Source organism: Prionailurus bengalensis, chromosome D2 (genome assembly GCF_016509475.1).
Source record: "Prionailurus bengalensis isolate Pbe53 chromosome D2, Fcat_Pben_1.1_paternal_pri, whole genome shotgun sequence".
NCBI classification, from domain to species: domain Eukaryota; kingdom Metazoa; phylum Chordata; class Mammalia; order Carnivora; family Felidae; genus Prionailurus; species Prionailurus bengalensis.
In genome coordinates, this window is record NC_057351.1 from 71,833,817 (window position 1) to 71,847,048 (window position 13,232).

A 13,232-nucleotide genomic window follows, 5' to 3' on the forward strand; every position below is an offset into this window, starting at 1 on the left:
TTTTCAGATAATTGTTTCCAATCAGTAATATATTTGAACATGCAGTATGCAGTTTATATTTTTTTAATTATGAAATTTCAATTACACTTCAAAGTATAGTGCACGTACTTTCATGTATATATATTATATATACTTTCACAGTATATATAATATCATTTGAAAGTTGTGAATGCTACTGAGGTTTAGTAAAACTTAACTCTTTGCTATATTTCTTGCAGCAATACAGGCTCCAACTCTGCTCACCTTAGTGCAGGATGAATATGTTTTATAAATATATATTATATTATATATATTTATATATAATATATATATTATATAATATATAATTTATATATTATATAATTTATATTTATAAGTATATGTTTATATATATTATTTATATATTTATATATATGTAAAATATATATTATATAATATATAATATATATATTTATAAAACCATATATATATGTGTGTGCATATATACACACACATATATATATGGTTTGTTGATGTTTCCAGATTGCAGATGCTCTAGCACTGAGGTGGGGATATATAGGAAGCAAAAACAGCAAACAAACCATACTCCGCAAACCTAGGGAATGCACCACTGGGCCATGAGTTCTGAGCTCATTGCCTTTTACCTACCCAAGGACATCATTCTAAACTTTTCTCCTCTCTCTCCTGTCTCATCAATTTTTCCCTTTCTTATAAATTTGTGTTTATGCCAATCAGTATAAAAACATGCAATTTCTCCTAATTTAAAAAGTTGTTCTCCCTAAAAGACAACCTAGTGAATGGGAGAAGCGAAGTATATAAAGAACCTTTACAACTCAACACCTAAAAAGCAAATAATCTAATTTAAAAAGGGCAGAAGATATGAACAGACATTTCTATAAGGAAGACATACAGATGGCCGATAGACATATGAAATGATGCTTAACATCATTCATGAGCAGAGAAATGCAAATCAAAACCACAGTATCACCTCACACCCTTCAGAAAGGCTAAAATCAACAGCACAATAAACAACAGGTGTTGTCAAGGATGTAGAGAAAGGGGAACCCTCTTAACACTGTTGGTGGGAATGCAAAGTGTTAGTCAATGTGGAAAACAGTATGGAGGTTCATCAAAAAAATAAAAATAGAACTACCATATGATCCGGTAATTCCACTTCTGGGTATTTAGCCAAAGAATATGAAAACACTAATTAAAAAAGATATATGCACTCCTATGTTTATTGCAGCATTGCTTACAATAGCCAAAGTATGGAAGCAGCCCAAGTGTCCATCAATAGATGAATGGATAAAGACAATGTGGTATATGTATACACTGGAATATTAATTCAGCCATAAACAGGAAAGAAATCTTGCCTTTTGCAATAACATGAATGGATCCAGAGAGTATAATGCTAAGTGAAATAAGTCAGCCAGAGGAAGACAAATGCCATATGATTTCACTCATATATGGAATTGGAGAAAACAAAGCAAAACAAATGAACAAAGGAAAAATAAAAAGAGGCTAAAAAAAAAAAAAGGAGACAAACCAAAAACCAGACTCTTAACTATAGAGAACAAGGGGAGGTGGTTGGGGGGGATGGATGGAATAGGTTAAGGGCATTAACAGTACACTTAACTTGGGGAGCACTGAGAATGTGTAGAACTTTTGAATCACTGTATTGTACACCTGCAACTAATTTAACACTGTATGCTAACTATATTGGGTTAAAAAAAAATAATTCTCTCACCTCTCTTGTTCACACTTAGCCCTCCTGCTAGTTCGTCATTGCTGTGTATCTATGGATAATGCAATAAATTGAGTTGATTCATAATCAAACAGGACTTCCTTTTTGCACTTAAAAATATATATTAAAATAAAAGTAAACCTGAAGGAAAGAATTACCAGAATGCAGCCCTTTGCATAGTAGTTCAAGAATAAGGGAAGGGCACTTCTTATTTTGTATACCGTAATGAAGGGGTTCATTAAAGCAATATAAAAACTTCTTTCCAGATTACGTACATTTGCATAAACGCGGTACACATTTTAAATGTTAGTGTTTCATGTCCTGTACTGTATTTAGCTAAGAATTTCAGAGTACATTTCAGCACTAAGATACGTGTTTTAAGTGCCAGGTAATTACTCATTTGTAACCCCCCCTAAAAATATACCAGCAAAATGATTAAAACTGGTGAGGGTAGAAGTAGTAGAAAATTGCACACTCGGTTTCTGGAAGGCTTTGGTTTAAGCAGCTTTAAAAGGAAACATTTGGGGAGCACCTGGGTGGCTCAGTCGGTTAAGTGTCCGACTCTTGATCTCAGCTCAGGTCTTGATCTCAGGGTCGTGAGTTCAAGTTCTGTCTTGGGCTCTGTGCTGGGCATGAAGCCTACTTAAAATTTTTTAAAAAAAATTAGTAATTGTCATTCACTGATAGGTACTCTTTTTCTTTAATTTTTTTTAATGTTTATTTTTATTTTTGAGACAGAGAGAGACAGAGCATGAACGGGGGAGGGTCAGAGAGAGGGAAACACAGAACCCGGAACAGGCTCCAGGCTCCGAGCTGTCAGCACAGAGCCTGACGCGGGGCTCGAACACACGGACCGCGAGATCACGACCCGAGCCGAAGTCGGACGCCCAACCGACTGAGCCACCCAGGCGCCCCCTGATAGGTACTCTTGTTAGTCACTTGAATTGAGTGATACTCCTACTAGGTTCGTTCCAGGATTCAGACTTATTTTTTTAGCCCAGCTGACATTAGGAATGATCATTACCATATATAATATACATTATACTTGCCTTGTACTTCCAACTCCAGTAAATGAGAATAGTAAAATCAAAGTTGAATGCCTGGCAAAGAATTCGATTGGACACGATTGTGGCACAGGCTAGAGTCTATAAAAGCAGAAGAAAGTCTGTGTGCTTGGGGCATTTCAGCCTCTGCTTATAGCTACGTAGGTGTCCAGTGCCCCAATCCTTACTTCCAAGGAGCTATCTACTCTTGACTTCTCAATACTTAGTTTCAAGCCCCCCCCCCAAAAAAAAATTTACACACACACACACACACACACACACACACACGTATAATTATGCAAATTCTTGAAATTAGTTTTGAAGTGTTTACATTTCCTCCGTCATATTTTTTCCTTCATTTTGAATAGATATTACCTGTCCTCAATATTGCAGTTCTCTCAACCCCTGCCCACTGCGACTGACGGGGGTTAACACTATTCTCTTTTTTAAACAAAAAGACACTAAGTTCTGGTTTTATTCCTATCTCATAGCTTGCTCTCTCAGCCTCCTTTGTTGGCTCCTCCTGAGGATCTGATTAGTTGCATTGGTGTGCCTCAGGGCTTATCCCTTGCAATTCTGCTCTTTAACTGTTGATTTCCTGGCTTCATTGTATCAAATCTCATCTAAAATGTTGATGATTTCCAACTTGTCCTCTTTGAAACAAACTGTTGAGCTCAATTCAGCTGATCACTTAGAAATTCAGTAAGTATCTCAACCTTCCCATTTTCAAAACTAAGCTCATATTTTTCCTCCGACTCCCCCAAAATAAAACCTAGTCTTACTCGTCTCAGTTAATGCTCTCATTTTGTATGCTCTTGGATCAAAAAACTTTACCATTCTTTTTTTTCAAATGCTACATCTGGTTATTCAACTAATCCTGTGTGTTGTACCTACCAAATACATTCCTAGTGACTGACCTCTTCTTGTGACCTCCACTGCTGTCACCCTCGCCACCATCACTTCTTGGCTGCGTCTTGCCACAGCTTCTTTGTAAGAATCCTAATTAAGACTTCTGGGGTTTGTTGTTGTTGTTGTTAGGTTTTTGTATTTATTTCCTCTGTCTGGGTTGTATTTTCGTCAGTAAACTCCATGGCTTATATTCCTACTATCTTCGATCTTTAAGTGTTCCTTCTCAAAATTGCAACCATATCCCTACCCCAACAGCAATTTCTTTCCTTTATGCTAGTTTCTTTTTCTTGAAAACACTCATTGGCATCTGTTATACTATATACTTAGGTTATTTACTGACTTCTAATGTCCATCCAATAAAATATGTAAGTTTCACGAGGGCAGAAATTTTTATTTATTGTTGTGTTCCCTGTGCCTAGAACACACTGGCCTATTGAATTTGCTGCTATAGTTTCTGGCAGTCAGGTGAAAATTGGAAATATGACCTTTTGCATAATTCTCATTATCTCATATAAATTCTGAGAAGGACGAAGTGTTGCCTTACAGTAAATTGTACAGGAAATACATGAGGTGGACCTTATAAAGTATATAGTAAACAACATGAAGAATGATGCCTTGATAATTTTAACAATAATTTCAGCGATATTATACCTGTCTTTACTTTTTATTTTAATAGTGTGTAATGGCTGAGGGCATAACGTGAAAGATATATATCCAGAACATAGAAGTCATCTGTAAAATAATTTGAAATGTTTTTGTAAAGGTGGCAGTTTAACATTAATGAGTAATTCTTTACTCCTATATAGCCTATGAAGCCTCTCATGATATATAACATTCAAATGTTTCACCTTGGTTTCAACATTATATATGAACAAAATTAATAATTGTTTACTCCGATTTCTTTTTGTCAATTGTTAATGAGTCAGTTCTGTAGAATGATGTTTATCATAGGGACATTTTAAAAATGCTAAAGATAAAAATTACCATAATAATAAAGGAACAAATAAATGCATTTTAGTATGTGATGAAATATTATTTATCATTTAAAGTTCATGTTTTCAAAAAATTTTGACTTTTTGAAAGTAGGGTACCAAAATGTCTTCCTGTCTGTTTTTCTATCTATAAAATTTTAAATGGAATAAAATGCACCAAAATGTTGCCTATATTTTTCTCTAGTTGTAAGGTTATGGTTGACTTTTACTTTATTTTTTACTTTTGTGTAGTTTCCAGAATGTCTGCTGTGTTTGTAGAACTTTTGTAATGACAACAGAAGTAATACATATAATTTTTAAAGAATTAGGACTTCTTCCATATCTGTATTTTGCTTTTTGTTGCTCGATGACAAATAATTATATTTTGTCAATCTTGAGTGGGCCACTAATTAATGAGAATAATTTTTAATACTGATATGCGATATGTTTTCACCTAACTTTTGTTTATCAAGTAGTTTGTAAAAGTGCATATCAGGATTGTATTTTTTTCCCCACAGACAGCCTTTTGATTGACTATCAGTTTACCTTCAGCTTATTACAGGAAGATGATCGCCACCATACTGCCATAAACTTCATAGCGAACCCAGAACAGGTGAGAAAATAATTTAACTTTTATAATTATTATATTACTATCTAGGGCTATAAATTTTTTTGTCATTTTTATTGTAATTTTAACTGCTTCTCAGAATTATCTTACTACAGGGCTTTTGAAGAAAGACTTATCCTGTTAATTTTTTCTTACGTATCCTTGTAATCTAGGGAGTTTGTGAGTTTAATATTTCAGATTCTGCAAAGTCCTACAATTTAAATTATACATTTTTATTATTTTTTCAGTCTTATAGCAGTGTTTGTGCATGTAATTATGCTCTCAAACTCAGGGTAGCCTTATTTGAAAATAAAGCCCAGACATTAAAAACATGTTATATTAAATATGTTCCTTTTCTTATAAATCTACTGGTTTATCTAAGTTAGATGAATACTGGCTTCATTTTTATCATTTTTATTGAGATGCAATTGACATACTACATTGTATAAGTTTAAAGTGTATAATATGTTGCTTTGATACATTTATATATTGCAATATTACCATAATAGCATTAGCTAACACCTCTATTATGTTACATAATTATCATTTCTTTTTTGTGGTGGGACTAATTCAAATTTAATTTTAGTAACTTTGAAGTATATTATATTGTCCGTAATAACTATGCAGTGCATTTGATCTCCAGGACTTACTCATCTACTGGTTATAAGTTTTTATCCTTAAACAACATCTGCCCAATTTCCCCAAGCCCCAGCCCCAAGGGGTTTTATGAGTTTGGCTTTTCTAGATTACACATGTAAATGGTATCCTTACAAGTATTTGTCTTTCTCTGTTGGACTTATCTCACTTAGCATAATGGAGTACTTGTTTTTTCAATCAATTTACTACATCCGTGTTATAATTTTAAAACTTAATGAAGCTTAACTTTATGAAAGAATAATCACCAGTAATCACAGGAAAAGGCTCTAAGTTTGTTTGAAAGTAACACATACATTTCCATCCATCTGAGACCTAATATAGTTAAAAAGTCAAAGGAATGGGAATATCAGCCATTTGGTTTATTTTGGTGGAGTTTTCGTTCTTTTGAAACTGAAATAACTCTTTCAAATGAAGATGTTAGAAAAGTGAAGATGTTGGTGAAATATTTGAATCATTCTTTTTTATTTCATGTGGTTAGAACATTAACATGAGATCTACTCTCCTAAAAGTTTTTAAGAGTTCACATACAGTAATGTAAACTATAGATGCTATGTTGTACAGAAGTAGAACGTATTCTTCTTCCATAACTGAAACTTTCATCTGTTGAATAGTAATTCCTTATTCCCCCACCCACCCTTCCACCCCACCTCAGGCAATCACCAGTCTCTTCTCTGTATCTCTAAGATCAGGGTTTGGTTTTGTTTTGTTTAGATCACACATATAAGTGAGATCTTACGGTATTTGTCTTTCTCTGACTTATTTCATCTAGCATAATACTCTCCAGGTCCATTCATGATGCAAATAGCAAAATATTTTTTATCGCAAAATACTATTCTCTTGTGTATTTATACCACAACTTTTTTGTCCATTCATCCATTGATGGACACTTATATACATTCCATAAATTGGGTATTATAAATCATACTGCAATGAAGATGGGGTACTTTTTTTGTTTTTCTTTTTTTTTTAATTTCCTTTAGATAAATTTTTGTTTTCTTTTTAGATAAATACTCAAAAGTGGAATTGATGGATCATATGGTAGTTTTATTTTTAATTTTTTCAGGAACTTCCATATTCTTTTCCATAGTGTCTGCACTAATTTACATTTCCACCAACAGTGCATAAGAGTCTCCTTTTTGCCACAACCTTGCCAACACTTGTTATTTCTTGTCTTCTTGGTAATAGTCATTTGAACCAGTGTGAGATGATATCTCATTATGGTTTTGATTAGCATTTCTGTGATAAATAGTGATGTTGGGCAGCCTTCTGTGGTCATCAGTATGTCTTCATTAGAATAAGTCACAGGAATAAAAGGTACAACAGGGGGAATACAGTCAATGACATTGTAATAATGTTGTATGGTGACAGATGGTAGCCGCACTTGTGGTTAGCATAGAGATGTTGAAACAGTATATGCATGTTTATACACAGACACTAATGTAACATTGTTTGTCAGCTATACTCCCCAAATTTTTTAAAAAGTCTATTCAGTTCCTGTGTCCATTTTCATTTTTATTTAAATTCCAACTAGTTAACATACAGTGTAATGTTAGTTTCAGACTTGAATTTAGCAATTCATCACTTAAATGCAACGCCCAGTGCTCATGACAATAAGTGCCCTCTTTAATACCCACCACCATTTAAGCCATCCCCCTACCCACCTCCCCTACAGTAACCCTCAGATTGTTCTCCATAATTAAGAGTCTGTTTTCTGGTTTGCCTCTCTCTCTTCTCCCTCCCGTGTTTATCTGTTTTGTTTTCAAATTCCACATGAGTGAAATCATATGGTGTTTGTCTTTCTCTGAGTTATTTTATTTTTCATAATACACTATAGCTCCATCCATGTTGTTGCAAATGGCAAGATTTCATTCTTTTTGATGACTGAGTGATATTTCATTGTATAGGTATACCACATCTACCTTATCCCTTCATCAGTCAGTGGACATCTAGGCTCTTTCCATACTGTGGCTATTATTGATAATGCTGCTATAAACATCAGGGTTCATGTATCCCTTTGAATCGGAATTTTTGTATCCTTTTGGTAAATACCTAGTAGTGCAATTGCTAGATCATAAGGTAGTTCTATTTTTAACTTTTTGAGAAACCTCCATCCTGTTTCCAGAGTGGCTGTATCAGTTTGAATTCCTACCAAGATTGTAACAGTTCCCCTTTCTCTGGAGCCTCACAAACATCTGTTCTTTCCTGTGTTGTTAATGTTAGCCATTCTGACAGGTGTGAGGAGGTATCTCATCATGGTTTTGACTTGTATTTCCCTGATGGTGAATGATGCTGAGCTTTTTTCGGGTGTCTGTTGGTCATCTATGTCTTCTTTGGAAAAATGTCTCTTCATTTCTTCTGCCTGTTTTTTAACTGGATTATTAATTTTGGAGTGTTGACTTTGATAAGTTCTTTATAAGTTTTGGATTCTAATCCTTTATCAGATGTGTCATTTCCAAATATCTTCTCCCATTGCAGTAGGTTGCCTTTTAGTTTTGTTGATTCTTTCCTTTGCTGTGCAGAAGCTTTTTATCTTGATGAAGTCCCAATAGTTTATTTTTGCTTTTGTTTCCCTTTCGTAAGGAGACATATCTAGTAAAAGTTGCTAGTGCTGATGTCAAAGAGAATACTTCCTGTGCTCTCCTCTAGGATTGTGATAGTTCCCTGTGTCAGATTTAGGTCTTTTATCCATTTTGAACTTATTTTTGTATATGGTGTAGAAAAGTGGTCCAATTTCGTTCTTCTGCATGTGACTATCCTATCCAGTTTTCCCTTCACCATTTGCTGAAGAGATTTTTTTCCATTGGATAGTCTTTCCTGCTTTGTCGAAGAATAGTTGACCATATAAATGTGAGTTCATTTCTGACTTTTCTATTTTGTTTCATTTATCTGTGTTTCTGTTTTTGTGCCAGTACCATACTGTCTTGATGATTACAGCTTTGTAATATAACTTGAAGTGTGGAATTGTGATGCCTCCAGCTTTGCTTTGCTTTTTCAAAAATTTTAGGGTTCTTTGTGGTTCCATACACATTTTAGGATTGTTTGTTCTAGCTCTGTGAAAAACGCTGGTGGCATTTTGATAAGGATTGCATTAAATGTGTATACTGGTTTGGGTAGTATAGACGTTTCAACAACAATTGTTCTTCTAATCCATCAGCATGGAGCGTTTCTCCATTTCTTTGTGTCATCTTTAATTTCTTTCATAAGTGTTCTATAGTTTTTGGAGTATAAACCTTTTACTTCTTTGCTTAGGTTTATTCCTAGGTATTTTATGGTTTTGGTGCATTTGTAAATGGGATCAATTCCTTGATTTCTCTTTCTGCTTGCTTCCTTATTGATGTATAGAAATACAACAGATTTCTGTATATTGATTTTGTGTCCTGCAACTTTACTGAATTTATTTATCAGTTCTAGCAATTTTTTTGGTGGAATCTTACAGGCTTTCTATGTACAGTATCATGTCATCTGCCAATTGTGAGTTTTATTTCTTCCTTGCTGATTTGGGTAACTTTTATTTCTTTGTTGTCTGATTGCTGTGGCTAGGACTTCGAGTTCTTTGTTAAAAAAGAGTGGTGAGATGTACCTATGTCTTGTTCCTGACTGTAGAGGAAAAGGCCTCAGTTTTTCTCCATTGAGGAGGATATTAGCTGTGGATTTTTCATATGTAGCCTTTATTATGTTGAGGTATATTCCATTTAAACATACTTTTTGAGGGCTTTTTATAATGAATGGATATTGTACTTTGTCAAATGTTTTTTTCTGCATCTATTGAAATAATCATATGATTTTTATCCTTTGCTTTATTAATGTAATGTATCACACTGATTGATTTGCAAATATTCAACCACCCTTGAAACCCAGGAGTAAATTCCATGTTATTATGGTGAATGACTGTTTGAATGTATTGTTGGATTCAGTTTTCTAGTATTTTATTGAGACTTTTTACATCTCTGTTCATTAGAGATATTGGCCTGTTGTTCTCTCTTTTGTCTTTATCTGGTTTTGGTATCAGGGTAATGCTGGCCTCATAAAATGAATTTGGAAGGTTTTCCTCCTTTTCTATTTTTGGAATATTTTTTGAAGAGTAGGTATTAACTCTTTTAAGTGTTTAGTAGACTTCACCATCTGTTCTTGGACTTTTATTTGATGGGAGGTATTTGATTACTGACTTAGTTTCTTTGCTGATTGTTGGTCTCTTCACATTTTCTATTCCTTTCTGTTTGAGTTTTGATAGTTTATATGTTTCTGGATTTTATCAGTTTCTTAGTTTGTCCAATTTGTTTTTCATATTATTATCTTATAATTGTTTGAATTTCTGTGGTGTTGGTTGTTATTTCTTTTCTCTCATTTGTGATTTATTTATTTGGGTTTTTTTCTCTTTTCTTTTTGATATATCTCACTAGGGATTTACCAATTTTATTAATTCTTTCAAAGAACCAGCTCCTAGTTTCATGGATATGTTCTATTGGTTTTTAGTTTCTATATCATTTATTTCTGCTCTAATCTGTATTATTTCCCTTCTGCTGCTGCTTCACCTTCATTTGTGCCTTTTCTGCCTCCTTTAGGTATAAGGTTAGGTTTTTTATTTGAGATTTTACTTTCTCCTTGAGGTAGGCCTGTATTGCTATAAACTTACCTCTTAGGACCACTTTTGCTGCATTCCAAAGGTTTTAGACCATTCTGTTTTCATTTTCATTTGTTTCCATGTATTTTAAAATTTCTCCTTTGATCTCTTCTTTGACCCATTCATTGTTTGGTAGCATGTTGTTTAATCTCCATGTATTTGTGCTTTTTTTCAATTTTTTTCTTAGGGTTGACTTCTAGCTTCATAGCATTATGTTCAGGAAAGATACGTGGTATGATTTCAGTCTTTTTATATTTGTTGAGGCCTGTTTTGTGACCTAGTATGTGATCTATTCTGGAGAATGTTCCATGTGCACTTGAAAAGAATGTATGTTTTGTTGTTTTATGATGGAATGTTCTGTTTTGTGCGTCATTCGGAGCCATTTTTTCCTTGTTGATTTTCTGTTTAGATGATTTGTCCATTGGTATAAGTGGGGTGTTAAAGTCCCATAATATTATTGTATTATTATATGTTATTTCCTTTATATTTGTTATTAATAGTTTTTTTTAATATTTGGGTGCTTTCATGTTGGGTGCATAAATATTTAAAGTTGTTATATTTTCTTGTTGGATTCTCCTCTTTATGGTTGTATGGTGTCCTTCATTGTCTCTCGTTACAGTCTTTGTTGTAATGTCTAGTTTGTGCAATATAAGTATTGCTACTCTGCCTTTCCTTTGACACCTTCTTCCGTGATAAATGTTTCTCCAACCCCTCACTTTAAATCTGCAGGTGTCTTGGGGTGCCTGGGTGGCTCAGTCGGTTGAGCGGCCGACTTCGGCTCAGGTCATGATCTTACGACCTGTGAGTTCGAGCCCCGCGTCAGGCTCTGTGCTGACAGCTCAGAGCCTGGAGCCTGTTTCAGATTCTGTGTCTCCCTGTCTCTGACCCTCCCCCATTCATGCTTTGTCTCTCTCTGTCTCAAAAATAAATAAACATTAAAAAAATATATAAATCTGCAGGTGTCTTTAGGTCTAAAATTAGTCCCCTCTAGGCAGCATATTGATGGATATTATTTTTTTTTATTCATTCTGATGCCCTGTGTTGTATCTTTTGATGGGAGCATTTATCCATTTACATTAAAAATGATTATTGACAGAAACGTATTTATTGCCATTTTATTACTTTTGTGTTGTTGTTTCTGGAGATTTTCTCTAACTCTTTCTTGTCTTTGTCACTCTTGGTCTTTCCATTCATAGAGGCCCCTTTAATATTTCTTGCAGGGCTTGTTTAGTGGTTACTAACTCCTTTAGTTTTCATCTTGGAAACTCCTTATCTTTTCTTCTATTTTAAGTGAAAGCCTTACGACCTAGAGAACTCTTGCCTGTAGATTTCTCCCATTCAGCACTTTGAACATATCATGCCACTCCCTTCTGTCTTGCCAAGTTTCTGTTGAGAAATTTCCAGCCAGCCTTATGGATCTTCCCTTCTAAGTTAAGGACGTCTTTTGTCTTGCTGCTGTTAAGATTTTTATTTATCACTATATTTTGTAAAATTAATCACAGTATGTCTTGTATGTCTTGTACGGCCTGCTTTTGTCGATTTTTATGGAAGTTCTCTGTGCTTCCTGGATCTGGATGTCTGTTTCCTTCCTCAGATTAGGGAAGTTTGAGCAATTATTTCTTCAAGTAACTTTTCTGCCCCCCTTTTCTCTCTCTTCTTGTTTTGGAACTTATGTAACACTAATGTTAATATGTTTGATAGAGTCACTGAGTTCCTTAAGTCTACTTTCATGTTGCATACTTCTTTCTTTTGTTCAGCTTCATTTTCTAATATTTTGTCTTCTAGGTCACTAATCATTCTTCTGTTTCTTCCAATCTGATATTCATTGCATCAAGCCTGTTACCAATCTCTCCATCTCAGATTGATTCTTTTTTAACTCTGTTATTTCTGTGGAAAGGGTCTCACTAATGTCTTCTATACCTTTGTCAAGCCCAGTGAGTGTCCTTATGATTATTGCTTTAAAGTTTCCATCAAGCATGTTACTTATACCTGTTTCACTTAGATCTCTGCCCATGACCTTATCTTGTTTTTCATTTGCGATGAATTCCTCCATCTTGGCATTTTGTATAAGTCTCTGCCTTCTTCTCTGTGTTAGAAAAGACAGGTCTCTTCCTCCTTAAAGTAATGGCTTATGAATAACAGGTAATTTAGTGTCCAGAGTGTGAGACTTCAGGAAGTTTTTCTGATGTGTGCTGAATGTGCTCTGCTATTGTGTTTTGGCTGTTATATCCTTTAGGCCAGTCGTTTTTGTAGAGGCTCTTGTTGCCTGCTGTGGAAAGTATTTGGTCCCTGGTCTGAATGTGGCAAGTTTTAGCTAGGTGAAATGAGACCTGACACCACCTCCACCAGAACTAAGGCCCTGCAGAACTCTAATCGGGAGACATGATGTGGGTAGGGGGTTTGTGCTGGTCTTCGAGAAGGGGCCTGCTTCACTGGGACTGAGGCAAGCTTGACTGAGAAGGTCAGTCCTGTCAGAGTGCAGGGGTGTGGGACTTGGTATAAGCAAGTTAGACAGCCAGTGTGGGTGCTTCCCTCAGGTTGCTCTGTGATTCTACTGAGGGGCAATGAAGGGAAATGGCCAGTTCCTTTGTTCCTGGAGAAGTGTCTCCATAAACACTGCCTGTTAGAGATGAGATCCACGAAGACAGAATAATCCTCCTGCTGTATTCCCCGGGTGTTCTTCAGATCACTGTGTCTATGC

General features: G+C 34.9%; 1 protein-coding gene across 1 annotated transcript in view; it reads left to right on the top strand.

Moving 5' to 3' along the window:
• The window catches only part of ATRNL1 (attractin like 1), a 782,697-nt gene that overhangs the window by 277,617 nt on the left and 491,848 nt on the right, over positions 1-13,232 (top strand). Inside the window, exon 22 of the mRNA XM_043597648.1 lies at positions 5,165-5,259. Within this exon, the coding sequence (XP_043453583.1) occupies positions 5,165-5,259 (95 nt within the window). The remainder of the gene's footprint in view (positions 1-5,164; positions 5,260-13,232) is intronic.